This window comes from Neopelma chrysocephalum, unplaced genomic scaffold, assembly GCF_003984885.1.
Source record: "Neopelma chrysocephalum unplaced genomic scaffold, ASM398488v2 Primary Assembly neopelma1_43, whole genome shotgun sequence".
NCBI lineage: Eukaryota > Metazoa > Chordata > Aves > Passeriformes > Pipridae > Neopelma > Neopelma chrysocephalum.
The window spans coordinates 23,535,574-23,555,946 of NW_020897702.1; the positions used below are offsets into that span (position 1 = coordinate 23,535,574).

The following is a 20,373-nucleotide window of genomic DNA, read 5'->3' on the forward strand; positions in this document are numbered from 1 at the left end:
AGAGAGTAAGTCCTATGAAGAAGAGCTGAGGGAGCTGGGTTTATTCAGCCTGGAGAAAAGGAGGCTCAGGGGGTACCTTCTTGCACTCTACAACTACCTGACAGGAGGTTGTAGCCAGGTGGGGGTTGGCATCTTCTCCTCGGTAACAAGTGACAGGACAAGAGGACATAGCCTTAAGCTGTGCCTGGGGAGGTTTAGGTTGGACATTAGGAAGAATTTATTCACAGAAAGGGTGATTAGACAATAGAATGGGCTGCTCAGGGAGGTGGTGGAGTTGCCATCCCTGGAGGTATTTAAGGAAAGACTGGATGTGGCACTTAGTGCCATGGTCTAGTTGACATGGTGGTGTTTGGTCACAGCCTGGACTCGATGATCTCAGAAGTCTTTTCCAACCTAATTGATTCTGTGATCTGTTTTTCAATGGAAAATTAAATTCAATGTTGCTTCAATTCAAATTTATTCATTAGGTAAAAAAAAAGTAAATCATGCGAGATCTGCAGAATACAGGAAGGAAATGTCAACTGTAACAAAAACAAACTAAAAACCTTAAAAATTCCTGAAATTAAAAGGTATTTAATTAAAAAGGTAGTTAGCAACTAGAAATGTAAAGACTTCTGGTTACCTTGGCCCTACAGTATATTCTTGGCATTACAAACTAAATTAAATTGGAAAAAAAGCAAGTTTTTCTTTTTTTTTTTGATAGCTGATTTGATATAGCTGGATCAGTAGGTCAACTGCTCCAAATCCTGCTGTGCATTCCTAAATCTACCTGAAAATCAACAGAAGGTTCAAAAACTACTGGTAGGAAAAAGTCTGCCTAGAGACTTGTATGCTCAACTGCTGCATAAATGTTTTGCTTTTGTTAAAAACTAGATCTGAAGCTTCCAAACAAGTCTATCTTCAAATACACTTATTTGCCTTCTACAGAATCAAGAGCACTTCAGCATCTCCTTGGGGTGCTTCCCTCTTTCTCCAACTGGCTCTAACAAGCATCATGACGTTTCTAAGTGGTTTTACCATACCTCTTGATGCCTCCAAAGAAGAAACGTACCCACAAGGCCAGGAAGGCAGAGCTGGTATTCCTTGAGAAGCCGCGGGCAGGACCCATCCATAGCTATGAAACTCCGCTGCCTTTGGCCCAGAATCCCAGACGTGTGCCTACAAAACCTGTAGACCGGAGCACCTCTGCTGCCTGGGTTGGTATAGATTATCCTTCCCCCTGTGTCCCACAGCCACGATTTTCAAGTTTTTCCCATATGTCTCAACAAAAAGTTATCTGTTCTGGTTACTGAAAAATTAGTAGCCCAAACTGGAATTCATTGTAGCAGCCTAAAACATAAATAAGTGCTTATGAGTTGCTTCACAGTCTAACACCAACCACTAAGGTCATGGTTATTTGAATGTGTAAAACTGTGTGCAGTCTGTACTGGTTAATATGACTATTTCTGGAAAAATAATTCTTATCACGAAGATGCTGTTTTCTATGGCAACTGAAACCCCTGCACATAATAAATATGAAGGGGAATTTTATTGGCTGGCTGCTCAAAATAACTGCTGAACTCTAAATGTTACATGTTAAAGTACTAGTTGCTTTGCTTAAATTTGACACTGCTAAATTTAGAGAACATAGGTTTTCACTTCAGGATTATTTGTTCTAACCTGTCCTCTTTTCTATTCTGTGTCTTTTGAATAGTTTCTCTCTATATCAATCTTCTTATGGGCCCCTTTTCTGGTCTGATGGGCTCCTGTTCTGGGACTGTTTGCATTTTCCTAAGATGCCCCTATCTAAGGACAGGGGTTTTTTAAACAAACAGGTGCTGCAATGACAGACTGTTCCTATACAACAGCAGTCATCACCTAGGGGAGCTCTTTTAAGCATTTCAGCACTGTTTAAGCATTGTTGCTGCTCAACTCAGCTCTTCACAAAGGCAGCTCAGGAAGTGTGGTTTGAAACCTGCATGAGATATTCCTTTGTTCCTGGTGACCTGAAGTTATTTTTGCGATGCCTTAACCTTGAAGTAGAACATGTTCCATCTTTTCCCTTTAACTTTTTTTTTTGTATGTGCTTGAGGCAGTTAGCTCTGTGGCTTCCAAAATACTAAGTAAAATAACTGCTGTGAATAAGCATTCTTTTTCTTTGGAAGAGTTGGAAATATCCACATTGGTAACTCTTTGATTCTAAACATACGATTTTAAAATTTGTTTGAAATGCTTAAAATGTTAGATATTTTTCAGTTTGAAAACTGTGGTAGGTTTGTAACTTCTGGAGGCATCCTCTGCAGAGTGTGTGTCAACCTGTTTGAGTGACAATTGATTTTCTGCTCCTCTCTTCTTGATGTTATCTAAGTTTTTCATACCTTCTTGACTGCTAGGCTCCTACCATACATGCTCTCTGAAGCCAGGAAGTCATATCCTCAAAGTCAGTGACTGACCTGTGTTGAGTATGTGCCAAGATACAATTATCATGGAATCACTTTCCTTTTCCTGCACAAAGGCTTTGCATTCAAGCAGTTCAGTTGTACAGCAGACAATTGTTATCCTTAATTCAACTGTACTTAGTTTTTTGAGGAATTATGTTGTAACTTTGGAATGCTGAAGGAGATTGTAGTTACTGTAGCGAGAACCCAGTTTGGTGTCCCTTGGGGAAAAACAAATTGCAATTTCAAACAGAATCTGACTCTTTTTGTTGATAACCAGGAAGATAAAGAACACAGCAAAAAAATTATTTCCAGGGTTTGAGTAAGAGTCCAGAATCTTTCAAAGAAATGTAGATTGTTGAGCTTGGACCACCTCCTATAGGAAGCTGATTTTAGAAGAGGATTTGGGGTGATCTGGATGTTTTGGGGGAAAACTGTGAATACCGTATTAACATAATCTAAGGGGACTCAGCTAAGTGGGCATCCTTTAATCACTCTCTCAATTCAACCTCTACCTGTTCAGGGAGACTGAGGATTTAGTTCACTGAATCTATTTGGAGTTATGCTAAGACACAGAAAGAAAAAGGATCAATTTCTGAACTGTTTTAAATGTACAGGGGTTACAGGAGTAGCCACCAGTTAGATTTCCTTTAAACCCAATTCTTGAGTTTTTTCTACATTGCCAGAGAATAGCTCACTTGCACCCCAATGAGTTTTCTGAGGAGAGTGGCAGAATGTGATGTTCATGAGGCATCTCCTGCGTAGCAGCTTTGTTAGTGACTCCCTTTGCAGCAGACCAGCTTACTCAGTGAACACACCGAAAAAAGATGGGACAGGTGGCGAAGCAGAATCAGGCTGGCATTACTTGTCTGGAGAAAATGGTTGGGGTTTTATCTTATTATTATGTCTTTTCTTTCAGGTGTGCCCACAATTTGAAACAACTAAGCCAGTGGTGTTGAAAGCATGCCAGAAGAAGCACCGTGGTCCTCACAAGCCCCAGAATCAGGATGCCAACCACAGTTTGCTTCACGCAGGAGGACCTTGTCGAAGAGCTGCAGCCTGCAAATTTCCTCCTTTAACTTTCGAGAATCCAGAAGGACGTGCAGGCCACCCCTTGGATCATCCAAAGCACTCAAGGAAGGACACACAGTGTTCTCACAGCCAGCTCAAGAAAGGGACAGCAGCAAATGCCAATATCCAAGTGCAGGGTCCAGAGAACTGTAGAGAACCTGCTCTCCAGCCTGTGGAGCAAGAAGCTTTTAGTCTACCAGATGCAGAGGCTCCACAGGTGCCTTCCCTAAGGAACTGGAGATGCAGCAACACTCTGTCACAAAGTGGTGATACCTGGCATCCAGAAAAAGAGCTGGCATTTGGTATTGATCCCTGTGGGAGAGGGAAGTCGGCAGCAGTGCTGGTTACAGATACTCCCGAACACGAGTATGGAGTAAAGGTCACTTGGAGACGGCGGCCTCACGTCATGAAGTACCTGCGGGAGCGAGGGAAGCTGAGCGCTGCCGACATCCTGGTGAAGGCAAACTTCGAGCTCTCGAAGAGACAGGCCAGCGCCTGACCCGGCGGGAGCGGCACTTCTGCTGCGTGCGAGGACACGCCCGAACGGACGATGGCACTGCGGGGGCTGCGGACATGGGGAGGGCGGGAGTGCCTTGGCGACGAGGGTCTGTTGGGCCGGGCTTCCTTGGGGAAAAGTGTCTCTGTAGTGGGGAGTGTCCCTGAGGGAACCCTGTGATTCCCAGGGCTCCTCCCGCGACTGCAGCGGAGGCGGCAGTAGGGGAGGGGACTATTGCTCCTCTGCGCGTGCGTGGCTCCGCGGCCAATGGGCGGGCGGCGTGCTCGCGTTCCGGGCCAATGGCGGCGCGCCTCAGTGCCGCGCGCCGTTGTTAAGGGCAGCGGCGGGTGGGGGCCCATAGCAACGGCGGGGCCGCGATGGAGGGAGCGGCGCGGCCTGGGGGTCCCGCCGGCCACAGGTGAGGGGGCCCGGGGCGGCGGCAAAACGGCCTGAGCCGGGGCTGCCTCGCGCGGCAGCGCCCCGTGCCGGGATGAGTGGCCGCAGCGGGGCCCGGGCGGGCGGAGCCGCACGGCGACGACCACGCGGGTCGGCGCTGCCCCCGTAACACCCGTGTCCCGCTTCGGGCGGCCGCCGTCCTGCTGATTTATGTGTTGTTGTGTTTTATGTGCTTCACTCTTCAACATTGTCTGTTGTGCATCATCTAAATAATTGTACATTAAACCGGTTTTGTGGGGTCTCGGTCCGCTGTGCGTTTCTAGGCGCTGCTGTGAAGCGTTTTCGCGATGTTATTGAGCCGTTCTGTCCCTCGTGAAATTCTTGGGCTATGTGATGACATAGTCCGTGTGCCTTTGCAAGGGAAAAAGGAGAAATAACTGAAAGGAATTTAGCTGATGTAATAGGAAAAGCAGCTGTGAACTGTGGAGAAGAGATTTTGGAGAGTTTGTGCCTGTGGCACTTCTCTAGCTCAAAACCGAAATTATTTGAAATGAAATGTGAGGATACAGGCAGGCAGTGAAAACGGGTTTTGACAGAATCAGTGTGATTGTAAAAAACACAGGAAAACCTATATCTTGTGCCTCAGAGGTTTGGATAGGGAGAAATGAAGCAAATAAAGAGAGACACCTACACTTCTAGTAGTTATATTATAAGGAACACGGTGTAGAAGAGAAACAGTATTTATTTAATACATACATTATTAGATGTTGTAATTTTAGTTGAGAGTGAAAAGCAGCAAAAGAGAAAAGGTCCTGTAACTGCTTGGGTGCACCAAATATGCTATGAAAGAGTTGAAGGTTACTTCTTTATGCAGACTTTAAAGACTGAGGGTTGTGTACCAGATCTGGAAACAATTTTTGAAAAGCTGATGACCAGATACATGTAAGTTTTCTTGCATAGATATTAGATGTTTAAGTTAAGAGTTGAAGCTACAGGAAATAATGCTGTTTTTCTGATAACAGTTCTACTGGTATAATTTCTTTCTGCTAAGAAATTTGTTTTGTGTACTTTTATGGGTCTCCCCCAGAAATAGCATAGCAATAATGGCAGTTCATGTGACAGCTGCTTCCCTCCCACCCCAGTTTATTAAACAAACAATCCATTTTTAAACTTTATTAGTCTCCATGGTTAAAGTAACAGAACTGGAATACCCAAACTTAAATAAAAATGCATAGTTTTAAAATAGATCATTAAGGTTTGTTATTTTAGGGGTCCAACTCTGAACTTATAAAGTTCATCAGCGTTGTAGTAAATTGCAGGAAGACAAAAGTCTGTATTCTTAGGAAGGATCTTCTATTTCTGAGATGGAGATAGTAAAATGATCCCTAAATCACTAATCTAGTCACTAGAACTCTTGTTTGGTAAAATAATTGTCAGTTTTCCAAGCGGTGTGTTTTATAGGAAAAGTAAATGTGGTATGCAATAAGTGACTGTTCATAGCAATGAAGATACTACACTGGAAAGCTTAGAAAGGCTGTACGTGAGAACTGATTAGCAGCATTTTTCCTTTTTTTTGCCATTTCCCACCCCCCCCCACCAGAGGTGGAATACCTTTACTATTGGGCAATATGTAAAATACACATAAAGATATAAAAAGTATTTTATTTCTAGTGGATAGAGGTGAAGGATACAAGCCAAAATAAATGCATATGTTTTTGTAAATGTGCTGTGGGATACATGATGATAGATAGAGAGGAAAGATCTTGGTTTTAGGCCATCTCTTGAACCTTGTGTTAATCTGTCTTCCATTTGAGGTGGCTGGAACTGAAATTGCTCAAGTTCATTTTATTTTAGAGTTTGATTGACTTTCAGGGAGACAAGGCACAACCATCCTCATGCTTTAGGAGATTATAAAATTTGTAGTGCTATTTCATAGTTTTGATAAGTGCTATACTTTCTTCCTTTGGGAAAGTCCATTTTGAGACTTAACATAAAATTACTAATGTTGAATACAGTAGAAACATTCAGGTAAAAGTAATTCTAAACTATTGTAAACTTCAAAAATATTGAGAAGGAAACTTGGATCTTATGGTAGTATGTATTTTAGAATTTTGAGGAACAATGGACTTCACCTTTTTGTACACTAATTACACCATATACGGGAATATTTAAAGCTTCCCACATGCTGCATTCCAAATGTGCTTCAACTTCTGACTTGCAGATGTCATGTATGAAGATGATAATTTTTAGGGTGCAAAAATCTTGACTGAGTCTACAGAGACTACAAAACTGGATGTCAGCTACAGAGGTCCTACAGTCATTTGGATGCTTCCTCGGAGTCTAGAGGTGCATTACTTAGTGGCTTTCAGCTTGTGAACTCAGGAACTCCAGGATACTTCCTCAGTGTCTTCAAAAGTTAATGAATAAAAGGAGCCTGTTGTCAATAAGCTCAATTTTCAAAATATTATGAGCCCCCAGACTGAGAAAGGTTCAAAACTAGTTTCAAAAGTAATATTGGTGTCCAGCCAAAAGCCCTTTCCATATTTGAAAAACCTTAGTGTAGTTGAGATTGACAGGAATCTCAGAGGCTGCTGGGCTTGAGTGTTTTGTATAGATGCACTATAATTATAATTTTGAGGAAAAAAGGACAAAATACTTAGCTTATTATTTTAGCTATACTTGTAATCCAGAGAAGACAGAAGTTTAAAATTGCTTTTAAAAGCCTATCATCATCTCTGTTAGTCCTTGAGTGTTTTTGTTTTGCCACCAGTGAGCTCCTTCAAATTAAAAAGCATTGTTTTGTAGGACTTGGAATTCTGCAAATCTTATCCTTAGATAAAAAAGAATTGGCTTAGTATCCTGTTTGCTTCACCTTTTTCAACGCTAAACATTATAATCAAGAAATCTGTCCCAAGTGAGATAAATCTGTAAATATTTTATAAATGTGGTTTATATTTAGTGGTTGGAAGCAGCTCTGCAGCGTTTAACATCCTGCTTTGCAGATGCTGCTGAGCTCTTTGGGCTGGAAGTCAACTTAAAGAAGACTGAAGTTCTCCATCAACCTGCACCTCAGGAAGTCCCCCATCATCCCCACATCACCATCAGCCAATCAGAGCTCAAATCAGTCCAACAGTTTAATTACTTAGGCAGCCTCATCTCCTCCGATGGTAAGATTGACGGGGAGATAGACAACAGGTTAGCAAAGGCATATAGTGCTTTTGGTAAGCTTCATAAAAGAGTCTGGCGAAATAAACACTTGAAGAAAAGTACCAAGATCAGTGTTTACAGAGCCATAGTGCTGTCTACTCTTTTATATGGCTCCGAATCATGGGTCATCTACTGCCACCACCTACGTCTCCTAGAACGCTTCCATCAACGCTGCCTCCGTACAATCCTAAACATTCACTGGTCAGATTATGTGACCAATACATCTGTTCTTGAACAGGCAGCAATCACAAGTATTGAGGCCATGCTACTGAGAACACAGCTACGTTGGGCAGGGCACGTCTCTAGGATGAAGGACCACCGCCTCCCTAAGATCCTGCTTTACGGTGAACTTGCCACTGGCTGCCACAAGAGAGGAGGCCCGAAGAAAAGATACAAGGACTCCCTGAAGCAACAACTCAGCCTTGGCCATATTGATCACCATAACTGGTCTACTCTGGCCTCCAATCGGGAAGCCTGGAGACAGACCATTTATAACGCTGCTGATGCTTTTGAGAAAGCACGCAGGATCACCCTTGAGGAGAAAAGACAACGCAGAAAGAATCGAGCCTCGCAGAATATACCACCTAAGGAGTCTTTCTGCTGTGTCTTTTGCAACCGGTCATGCCTTTCTCGTATTGGCCTTTTTAGCCACCAACGCGCTTGCAAGAAACGTGGGTAGAGCCCTTCCCAAATCTTCGTTCGCGAAGCCTAGCCATGATGATGATGATGATGGAGTACAGATTCAACAGAAAAAATCTTTTGCAGTTTTAGTGTGAATGAAAAAGGAATCACCTCACTTCCTACCATGTAGATAGCAGTGTCAAGAGAGAAAGTGTAGCAACAATGTGTGACTGAAATTCTCAAATACAATTTGAAATTCACTTGGTAACTGCAATTGCAAAGAGGTATCTTAAAGTTGAACCTTGTTTGAATTGTCGCTTCAGTTTCTAATAAGTTCTTTTCCCATCTCTTATTACTTAGATTTTAAGTTACTGATGACCATTTTTTATAGAGAACCATTATTTTTATCTTCTGCTTTTTAAAACACTGTTAGTGTGGCATCTGTAGGGGGCACAAATGCCCTGACTTAACATAATTATGACTTTGTATGTGTGAAAACTTTCTGCAACCAGACTTGCACTGGGATAGCTCTAGACTCAGTGTTTTGTCACTGAGGGACAGTTGAGTGATCTCCAAAATAAAACTGTTGATTGTATTGTATTTGAGTCATGGGATGTATTCTCTTCTAAGTGGATTAGCTGATGTGCTTAGAGAAGTTGTTGTGGACTACTCCAAGAACATTTATACTTACTCCTAGAGCTCTTTAAAACATATAATCTCTGGGATGTTTGAACTCCTAGCTGCCTGTGCTATTGTAATAGGAGTTTGTGGTTGCTTTTGCACTCCTTTCTGACTTTGCATTCTTATGTGAAATCTGAGGCAAAAAAAAGAACAAGAACCTAAATCTAGCAGTGGTATCTTGCTGAGTCACACAGTTTGAGATAGAAACAGTGCAATGTAATTTCCATCTCTTTAATGGCTTCCCCTTTCAATCTTTTAAAAATGTGTAAAGTGCTGGACTGCAAATAAAAGCCCACAATGAGTTCTAGAGTGGCAGTTCAGAAAGTTTCATGTTCTTTCCCGTTTTTAATTCGAAAGACTATAAAACAAGTGCAGTTTGTGGTGTGAAGTGTGATGCAAATTATTTTCAGGGAACTTTGAGTTTTGTTACCTGGTCTGGGTTAAGCATACCACGTGCCATTTAACTGCTGGCTTTGTTGCTAGGAGAGAATGGAGACTGCTCTACATTTCACTGATTTCATGTTGTAATGAGGTACAACATCAACAAAAATTACAGTCAGGGTTTAATAATTTACTAATAGAAGATGGTAGGAGTCAGAATTCTAAGCCCCTGTGGATCTTGCTTTGCCTTTTCCTTGGGCGGAGCTATTTCTGTAAGTGAAATGACCATGGGGATTTGAGCACGTAGTTGAGAGGACATTAAATAGAAAGCTGGTGTTCTGCTTGTGGAATAAATGTTTCTTTTCTTTAGAAGAAACCTAAGTCTCATTAAGTTCACCTGAATAAACGTGATTTTGGAAGCATAATGCTCTGTATTTGTAGAGGTAGTTGAGCTGAAAAGTCCTTACTCAAGGAGTCACCAGCTGTGAACTCTTGAAGGAATGTGCCTGGCAGGAGGTTCCTTGTCTCCCTTTTCTTGAAAGTATTTAATAAAATGCCAGTTGAAAACCCCTGTTTGGCTACACACTTAAAGATAAGTTTATGTGAACATTCTTATGGTTGTCTTTGTGTCACCTTCCCAGCATCAGTGATGGCTTTAATGGTTAATGGCTTGTGTGGATTTCTGGCTGCTCTTGGCCTTCCTTCCAGGAAAAGAATACTCTTTTCACTTTAGGTTTGGAGAAACAAATTACTTGAGACTTTTGGCTAAGGAAAACAAGAATCTCCTTTCGATTTTCCCAGTATAGTATAGTAGAGAATGACACAGGTTTTTGTTTGCACTCTTCTTTATGGTCCAAATAGAAGATCTAGTAGCTTCTGTCCAGAGAGTGCTGTTTATTTTCATTGCTCTGTTCCCTTGTTCCTAGGAGGAGCTAGTCTTTGGTACTTTATGAGTCAGTTTTTGAATGGCATGCAAACACTAAGAAGTACAGTAGACAAAATAGTTCTGAGCTTAGAATGTAACTATTTCATGATGCTTTTATTCCTGTTGCATTTTCTTGTGACAGTCTGTATTCTTTATTGTCATCTAGTTTGTTCTCTCAGACTCAGGATCTAAACTATCTCCATTTATCTTGTGATCTCTAGAACCCAAACAGACAGAATCATGGAGGTTTGAAGGGGCTTCTTGAGATATTTATGTATATGTAATCTTCAGAACACCAACCTTTTTGGGGTTGGATTTTTTTGGGGGGGGGATGGCAGGTAGTGGATGTTTTGATTTGTGTCTTTTTGGCATGCTTCTAGTCCATGTGACTTTATAGAAAAGTACCTGATAATTTCACTTTAAAGTTCCATTATTAAGCCTGGAGGTAGGTAGAAGCAGAAGTTTTTAAAGGACTAACTTACCTTTTTGTTTCTTTTGGATCTTTTTTAGTAACTTGTAAATTGTTCAGATAGTTGGTACAAGTTATTGGCAGGAACGTGTAGTACCCAGAGGATTCAGGTGTATTTTGAAGTGAAGTTGGACATACAGATCTCAAGGCTTATCTCTAGATGCTCCCTCCATCCAGCCTGCTCTGACATAATTTATTGTTCTTATTAGTTAATTTTATATACTTATGTTGCAATATTCTGAGATAGGGCTTACTCAATCTGTATTACGTGGGACATAATTTCTATATTAAAGCATATCCAAGACAGTCTTTATTAACAACAGTTTATTGACTCATTCAGAATTGCTTCCAAAATTGTGTTAACTGTTGCTGTGTCATTGTTTTCATAATGTGTTTAGTAGGTCTAAAGTTTCCAAACAAATTTTGTGAAATATTTCTCAAATCAGCTATTGGCATTAGTAATCTGCATGTTTCTTGGGGCGGGGAGAAATCAATGGTAAATCTAATTTCATCAGGAAAGGATTCTCTATAAAAAAGGCAGACAGAGACTAAAATTTGCCCTTCTTGAAATATCAATTTGTAAAGGAAATGTTGATGCAACCTTAGCCGTGTCACTTAGAAATAGATGTGGCATTTTATGGCTGATTTGCGGAAGATCAGTTTACCTTAGAAGACTTACTGCCAGTTAATTGTGAAGGAAAAAATACCAAGTTTTTGCCACCCCCCCCTTCTGCCTTGGGAAAGGCAGAAAAAATTGGTATTCCTCACTCTTATGGATGCTATGTTACACATTTTCCCAGAAATGTGCAATTACAGTTGTGTCAGTGGGACTTCTCCCTTTTGTGGATTGGAAGGTGCATTACAGATAATTTTTGCTCCTCAACCATTTCCAGAGACAGTATTGCAATTGTTGTTTGGATTATATCTTATTTCTTTCAAAATATAAGAATCCTTCTTCAGCTGATCTCTTTTCTACAGCTTCTGTTTTCCTTCATGGCTGTAGTTCACAAGGACAACAGTCTCCAGGAAAGATCTCTGGAGGGTTAAGAGTGAAAACACTTTCACACCAGCTGACTCCACATTTCTTACTGAAGTTGCTTTTACTTGCTCTTTTACAGCTAAAAATAAAATCTAGTGGACAAAGATATGTGCCACAAGCCACTTCTTGTTCCCTGATTCCTAAGTTCTGGGAGTATGGCTCAGAGACATAACTGCTGCTACCACTTTAATAAACTGTCCTGCAAAGGAAAAAGGAGCTACATGGGCTCTGTAAGACTCCTGATGGAAGTAGTCCTCTGTAGAGTGAGAAATGGAACACAACATATTGGAAAATTGGGGATGTTTGTGGACAGAAATGGTGTTATTGTGCCTTGGAGCTCCTTTAAAAAAAGTAAACCAATGGCAACAACTAAAAATTTAGGAATCTTGATTATTAATGTATAGATTCATATTCCCATTTAGGTCAAAAGATTGTGTTTGTTAAAAGGATTTATGCATCAGAATGATATAAAAATATCAAGCTTGTTTGTAAAAGGCACTGTAAACTCAAAATCTAATTCACTTTATAATGAGCTGGAAGTTTCTGCTGGACACTTTCCCTGAATCTCTCTGCCAAACTATGGACTATCTGAAGCTGTAATACCTTCCCTAGAGCTGTGCAAAATAGGTAATAATTCCTGAATTTCTCTCACCAAGAGTTCAGTGCATGTACAGTGCTAATATAGGCTCTAAAGATGCTTAGAACAATTAAAAAGCAAACCAAGCTATTTTTGCTTCTCTTGGGTCAGATTTTCTTTTAAGGTCGGGGTGGAGTCTGTTTCAGTCAGCTTATCTGACCTTCCTCTTTTAAGAGGCTGAAACTCTTACTTTTTATTTATAAAACATTTGCAGAATAGATTTAGCCATGGGGGAAACTTTTAAATCTGCATGGCCTTGTTGCATTGCTTGTTTAGGAGGGAAAACTGAGTATAGTATTTCTTAGTGGACATATGAGGAACATACATTTTGTTGAATGCAGGAAGAACTTTCATGATGGTGTTTTCCTTTGTTTAACATCTTTCAAATTTGTCTTTCCAGTGAGTTCTCACTCATTTTCTCTCTACAAATTCTTCTTTCCTGTGGCTTTTCTTACTTTCTTTGCTTCTTGCCTCTCATTCACAGCTGCAACCAGTCAATTCCTTGCAAAACTAGTCCATGATAGAGATAGCCTTTATTTTTTTGATTCCTTATAGCTTTAACAGTAAGTATATAAAGGAGACATAATTGATATAAATTAAAAGAAGAATGCTTAGCTCTCCCATTCTGTGGGACAACCACATCTGAAATCTGAGGTAAACCGTAGCCTTACTCTATGACAGCAATTTTTTTTCAACATAATAATATTCAACCTTGATTAAAACCCCTTGTTTTCTGTTGAAAATCCACAGCTCCATGAGTTCTCTCTATGGTCACAGTATTAAATAAAAAAAAAATTATTTGCAGTCTGAATTTGTTTAGCTTCAATTATGTATGGCTGGATTTTATTGTCTTCTCTCTCGTCAATAGTCATTTGTGGCCTCAAATCCATGGAATACAGTGGAGCATGTTGATTTTTCTTTTGAATAAACCAATCCTTGGTCAATTTGCTCAGCTTTCTGCTGAACCCTCTTCAGTTCTTCAGAATCCTTTTTCTTGTGTGGACCTTGGACAGAATGGAAGACCATTTTCAGGCTGATGGATTGCTTTCTTGCCCTGTTTTCTGCATTTCTACCCTGCTTCGATATCAGGATTTTTTGTTGTTCTTAGAGTTGCATTATACCGTGAGTTTGTATTTGGCTGATTCAATGGTAATTATTGCCAAGTGTTTAGAACATAACTATTTTGGTTTTTTTTTAAGTATAACATATTCAGACACACAGAAAAGTTGCAATGAAAACAAGAGTGTAAATTCTGCCTTTTCACAGTTTGTAATGCCAAAATTGTAGTGTTATTGAAAAACAGTATGTCCATTCTGAAAGAAGTGTCAGTAGATGTAGTGTGCCTTTTTTACAGAAAGGAAAATAAACTACATAAAAAGGAAACCTTAATTGCATATATGAATATCTGTTAAATAATTGATGAGTTACCTATTCATTGTCGTTGTTTGATATTCTGAAAATGGTTAGGAAAGACCAAATTAACATTTTTATAATAAAATTTGTTTTGTATTCCCATTGCAACACTTTAATTTCAGTTTACGAAATGGAAACCAGACTGATTCTGATTTCAGTAGGAATTTGAGTTGCTAGCAATTAAAAATAAAACTTTGCTCCGTGTTGGTCTGTGTCAAATCTGGAAATGGATCTGTGAACCCCTTTATATCTTGATGTCTTCTCCCACATCCAGACATGCTGTTGTATCTTCTCAGTTGAGTGTTTTTGTTAAATAATTGCTTTCCCACTCTCATTTTTATTCTGTATCTTGGATTATCATTAGTCTTTCCTTGTATGTTACATTCTGAGTCATTTTTCCTTTCTCTGGCATGTGTCCACAGCTTTAGCAGGATTGTTGGTGGATTCTGATAAACACAGCAGAGGAACTGGGGGGCAGAGTCTCTTGTAGTCTGCTGTACTGCAGTGCTTGGGAAGAGAAATATCGTGACAGGCTACTTGAATATTTTCAGTTCTTATTTGTCAAAAGTAAATTTGACAAGTTTACTTGTTTGGTGGTTTGACTGGTCTGATGGCTGTGGGTTTTTTTCATTTTTTGAACTGTGTTGTTGTAGCTATGGAATTGCTGCTAATTCTTCCTGTTCCTGCTGGATATTTAAGTCTTCTTGCATGTAAACCCTTCAAACAGAAAAGCAAAGAGCGCAATGATTTTGTGTGGGCATGTCCAAACACACTGATCTGTGTTGTCAGCCCAGTAGAAGTAGGATTCCTGTTTGAAGCCTGCAGCTGGATTAGCACACTACTTGCATTCCTTAGCAGTGAGTTGCAGGAGTGACTCTAGAACAGCCTTTTCCTGTTTAAGTTTGTAATACTACCAACTGTGCCGTGATGGGTAGGAAAAGGTTTGAAGTGTGGGAAGCTCTTTTTTTGTCTGGTTATTATGTTACACTTTCATGATGACCGAGTGCTGGAGGAAAGGTTAAAGGAGGAGTAAATAAAAATATTGTAAGATTGCTGTGTTTTTTCAGCAACTGTTTATAGAGCCACAGTGCTCGTTGCTTTGTTTCTTTTTATTTTGATCCTTGTGTGAATCCTTGCATTTTAAAATGGGAAGGATGGATTGATGGCTGCCTTCCTTTTGTGGCCTGCTATGAGGCAATTTTGAATTGTAAGAGAGAATACTCTTGTAATCTTTTTTGCTCTGTCAAGCTCTGTGACCTGTTAGAAACTTTGTATTTCAGCCATGTTTGAACGTCAGTTAAGTGGCCACAGGTGAAGCACTGCGTTGTGTTCGTTATGCTCCTGTTACATTATGTAACTTTGTTCCAGTGTGAGTAGAAAATAATTTAGCATATGAAGTAAATAATTTTTACTGAGGATTTCCACAAGATGTGTATGTGAGTCCCAATGTTTCAGCACTTTGTCAACTTTCAGGTAAAAAGGAAAACCTGGAAACCTATTTCCTAAAATGGTAGTGTTTGTATTTTTTTTTATTATTTTCTGAAGAATAGGCTCAAATTGTTTGGGGATGCATTTTCTATTAGGAAAAACAACAAAACCACAAGCAGTAGCTTGTATCTACACAGGAAACTTTTGTGTCCATAAGAATATGTCTGTAAACCTACTGTTGATCAGAGATGCACAGATTGGTTTATAACAAACTTGACTGCAGTTAACAAATATCTATTTCTTAAATCAGTAGGTGTATGACAAGAAAAGGAATATTCCCTCTCTGTTTTTTTTTTTTTTTTTGTCATGAACATCTTAAGTGGAGCTTTCAGGCATTTTTCAAACTTTGCTAAAGATGGCCTTTTCCATCACCTGTGCTATAAATAATAAATATGCTGAAGTGTCATGCAATAACTATTGTATATCTTGCTGCACTCAGTAGCTTCTGCTTGTTTCTTTCTTAAGTTGTGGCTGTTTTCAAGGGAAGACAACTGTATTACTGTAACTGCTGTTTTGGGGATGTGCAATAGCTCTCCATTCCTCTTCAAGAAAGACACTAATTTTTCCAGGCCCCCCATTGCCTTTGAATCCAAGATACTATGTATTGCAGATCCAAGTAAGGAGTAACATCAGTTTTCAGAAACAAGATATTTTCAAGGTCCTAGACCTGTTGTGTGATGATAGTTCAAATACATTAGAAAAAAAAAAGTTTAGAAACGAGGAAAACTGCAAAGTGTATAAAAAAATGGCAGTTGTAGCTTGCTTTAAAATACTATTAGTTCAAGAATTAGCATAAATTTTAGATCATATAAGTTGTTATATATGATGTGTATATAGAACTCTTTCTCTGCATAATTCCACCTTCCAGAGCAGGGCCTGTGTTGGCCAGGATAGGCTGTCTCTAAGGACCTCTGATCTGTCATCTGCTTGCCTGGAAGCTGAGACAAATGTGGATTTACTACAGGTTAGGGGGACTCAGGCCTTTAGCCTCAGACTCTTTAGCTCTGTGTGCTGTAATCCAATTTCCATGTGTTTTGCAGAAACCCCACCCCTCCTCTCTCCCTGTCTCTTGCTGTCTCTCTGGTTTTCCTTGTTAGGGTTATGTTCAGCGCTGTCTGCCAGCTTGTGACTTCAGATCATTGGACATTTATGGATACCTAAACCAGACAGAATTTCCTGTTTAAACTGAAATTTTGGCTTGCCCTGCTTTTCTATGTGCTATTAATAAAATATGTAACATTTGTCCATTTCCCACATCAAGTATCTTCTTCCTGATGCTTTCTCACTTCCAGAGAGATCTTTGTCAAAGCTGTGTTGGAGGAAAGTGCACAACTGTGATAGGCAGAATATGTGCTTAATTGTCAATTAACATTTCCCCTTTGTAGGGTTAGCTGCTCTAAATTGCACTTTATGTAATAATCCATTATCATACAAAAGGAAATGGGAAGTCTGTATGGAACACAACTTACAATGAAAAGCTAGAGTTCTTATGAAAGTTATCTATAAAACAACAAAATAGTGAAATAATTATATTTTATCTCTAAGAATTAATATCAGATGTTGCAAATACAGATTCTCTCAGGTATGAGCAGTAGTTCTGGAAAGTCTAATAGGAAGAGAAAATTATATAGGTTTAACTCCAAGAGAGAACTGAGTTAATTTAGAATTGGGTATCTTATGAAGGAGCAGAGACTCTACTGAATCAGTTTGAACTGTGTTAAGCCTTCAGGTATAAATTGTCTCATAGCCCCACCTCAATAGTGGGTCATAATCCATCTACCAATAATGAAGCCTTTAGTGCTTACAAAATGTTCTCAGAGCAGTTTACTCAGGGAATTCAACTACAGTTTTTGTCCTATTTCTGACAGAATACAAAGTATGTTTTATTTTTAATTCCTTGTATCTTGGTCTTTTAGTGGGATAGAAGTAATGTCTAACAGTTGTTTTTAAGTCTTGATGGCAAAGTTGCAGTCTGAGAATATCTTGTGCTCTTGTAATGGAAACTGTTTAATAGCACTGTTTAATGAATTTGTTTCTTTCCCTTTCCCAGCATCTTTGAGGATGAAAGCATGAAACTACGACAGCTGAAACTACAGAATCAGGTAAATGATAGTACTGAAGCTGTTAAAAATAAGTATAGGAAAACAAACAGCCATCTAGATACTTGAGAAATGGGGATGAAGTGGTAAAAATGGTTGGTCTAAAGACCAACTTGCTAATATTTTTCGTTAAAGATTTTCATGGTTTTTGTTAGTTTAAGTCAACCTTGCCATGGCTTGTAGATTTGATGTATTTGATACATTTATTTTTCATATGTCCTCTCATTTCATTGGGATTGAGTCACCAGAATGCAGGAATCAATCAAAAGATAGGGAGACTGCAGGAAATTATTGATTTTAAGCATCAGAGCAAAAGAAAAAGTTTTCTCGACCTACAGAAAGATCTCCTTAACACTGCTGTTGAGAAAGATTTCCAGCACCTTTTGACCTTTTTTTGTTTCCTACAGAGAAAATATTTACAGCCAAGCATGGGTCAGATGTTAGGTTATAGGTCTCAGTTTTTGAAGTGCTGTTTGCTGGATGCTTACATCACCACGTTCTTCAAAGCAATAAAGTATCCATCCTTAATATTCTTTCTCTGTGAAATTTCAAATGCTTATAAATAGATTCGAAGACTCTCTAGCTGGCCATTTCATATGGGCCACAAATCACTGTCTTACATTAAATTCATCTTGTTCAAATTAAAGTATGGTTTTTAGAAAGGCCTTTTCTCAGCTGAGGATCTTTAAATCCAGACACAACAGTCTTCAGGGAACTGTTGCAATGGATAATAATCCTCTTTACCAGAACCTATTCATTATTTGTAGTCTGAGTTTGCTTAGCTTTGACTTCAGACAGTGAATTTATCACCAACTTTATCTGTGTTTTTATAGGCTCTTACCTAAAACACTTCAGTCAAGGAGTAAAATTTATCTTTGGTCATATTTGTGGAAGCTAGGATAGTCCTTTACATGTAGACTATCAAGTAACACTTGTTTAAAAACAACTAATTAAAAAATAGAAAGCATTATTTCAAGTAATCAGTAAAGGAGCATTTAGTGACAAATGGCACTTGGTAAGATGTTCCAAAACTAAGGAAGGTCTGAATGCTTGGTGATGAACCTCAGTATCTATTTTAGGACTGCGGTCTTGGGTCATAAGCTGGTAGTAATCACTTCTAGTGCTAGGCACTGTGATCAATGTATGCTTAGTGTCAGACCTTGCCATGGGGATGCATGGCTGTTCCACCAAAATAAAGCTGCTGAGCTGGGTGGAATTCCCTCAGAGCAGCTGTTAATTAAAATCATGAAGAGTTCAGTTTCAATTATGCATTCTCTTTTGCAATTTTGTTTCCATCTTTCTTGGATTTGGTTGAGATTGCAATCATCTGCAAAACCAACAGTTAGACAATATCTCTGAAATAGTTTTTAACAACCCCCCTGCCCCTTGCAAATGAGACCTGTTGAGAAATGCTAACACTCTCTAATTTGTGATTATATAATTGGAATTGAATATTACTTTTAAAGTCGACTTGTACATGAATAGTACTATGCCCTCTGAAGAAGCAGAAGTCACTACCAGATATGAGGGACTCATTGCTGGTTGTAGCTGATGCCCTGCTTGATTAATTTGTCATAAACATGTATAGGAATTGGGATAAAATAAATGCAAGATGTTTTAATCCAGCCATGTATAAAATCTTTGGTCAGACAGAGAATCTGGAATAAGCATTTGCCACAGCACAGACATATGCCTGTCATCCATTTTTATAATGGGTTTTGAAACCCTGTAATTGCAGTAAAATATTATTTATAATAGTGCATGACATCAAGTTCCATCTGTGGGCCAACTCTGCCTGCCTGGATGCTTTTTTCTCCTGGACTTGAGGCAAGAGCATGTGGTTGCTCAGTCAGTGCTTAGTCCCTCATTAGTAGAAGGTTTTCATGTGCCTGAGCACATAAGGTGCCTGCAGCTCCAAGTGCAATGCTGCCATCTCCCTGTGCCTGGAGAGCATGGAGCCTGATGTGTTTCCGAATGCACCTGGTGTGGTGCATTACTCTTGACATGAAGTTTCATTAATGCCACCATCACTAGCATTGCCACTGCTGCCCCAGCATGAGCTAAGGAGGAGCTAGAAGAGTGGAGAGGATGTTTCCGAGCTAGGATCCATCCTCTATGGCCTGCTAAGGTTAGGACTATGCCAAATAATTGCACCTTTGATGGTGTAGTTGGAACCTTCCTGTATACCATCTTCCCATCATCACAATTGTAGACAGAATACTAAACTAGTTGTTTTACTAGTCTGCTAGGATATATTCATCTGACTTCTTGACTTGTTGGAAACTCACTAGGAGTTGGTGGTTTGTGATCTTTTAATTGTCCTATATTCTGATGTTACTGTTTTTTGCGGTGCAAAGAAAACATTTCTGAAAGTATTTGATGCATGGAGTTCATAAAATGCTGAACAAATCATCATAATCTGTATCTGTTACTTAATTAATGGATTATGTGTTTTGGTGTCCATTTAATGAACTATCTAAATTTTATGTTGTAATATTATACGAATTTTTGCTGTAACACAGAGCTGGAGGAAAAGGCTACTTAGTAGGCAAACGAAACAAAATACAGTTTCCTTTTTTCTGCTTCTGTAGTGGAATAAGGCCGGGAATACATGGTACTGAAGAGCAGGCTGCCACCGTATGGAGAGAAAATGAACTACTATTTACTGTCCTGTCAGTGGACTTGCAGATGTTTTTTCCTTCTCAGTAAGCAAAGTATTAGAGAGAAGCCCTTTAAAAATAAATTAAATTACTATCGAATTTTGTCACTTTGATTATTCTGAAATTCTTGCAAGAAGAAGGTTGGTCACATCTACCAGCAGTAAACTATGTTTTAATATAAACTGATGCCGTTGGATTGGTAAGTCCTAGAAATTCTGTGATGAAACACAATGTATAATAATAATAATAATAATAATAATAATAACAATAATAATAATAAGTTTAGACTGGTTTGCAGTGACATGTTTAAAAAAGCTTATGTAATAGAATAATCCATTAAGTAAGTCTTAAAGTTATTATATTCTATGTTGAT

At 39.2% G+C, this 20,373-nt stretch overlaps 2 protein-coding genes across 3 annotated transcripts in view; both read left to right on the plus strand.

Annotated features, from left to right (window-relative positions):
• The first annotated feature begins 1,028 nt into the window (after positions 1-1,028).
• On the plus strand, positions 1,029-3,987 carry RHNO1 (RAD9-HUS1-RAD1 interacting nuclear orphan 1). The gene is made up of 2 exons (XM_027677712.1): positions 1,029-1,196; positions 3,337-3,987. The coding sequence occupies exons 1-2, from the start codon at positions 1,029-1,031 to the stop codon at positions 3,985-3,987; spliced, it is 819 nt and encodes a 272-aa protein (XP_027533513.1).
• TULP3 (tubby like protein 3) overlaps positions 3,984-20,373 on the plus strand; it is a 31,542-nt gene continuing 15,152 nt past the window's right edge. The window contains exons 1-3 of one of the 2 annotated variants that reach the window (XM_027677675.1): positions 3,984-4,402; positions 17,292-17,343; positions 19,932-20,045. Coding sequence is in view for 1 of the 2 variants with exons in the window: in XM_027677673.1 (XP_027533474.1) it covers positions 4,362-4,402; positions 17,292-17,343 (93 nt within the window). In the remaining variant the exon portion in view is untranslated. The remainder of the gene's footprint in view (positions 4,403-17,291; positions 17,344-19,931; positions 20,046-20,373) is intronic. The other variant, XM_027677673.1, reaches the window with a different exon arrangement.

Coding starts and splice junctions, on each gene's coding strand:
- RHNO1 (XM_027677712.1), top strand. CDS start 1,029: ATGCCTCCAAAGAAGAAACGTACCCACAAGGCCAGGAAGGCAGAGCTG. Junction 1,197..3,336: donor GGAGCACCTCTGCTGCCTGG/GTTGGTATAGAT, acceptor CTTTTCTTTCAG/GTGTGCCCACAATTTGAAAC.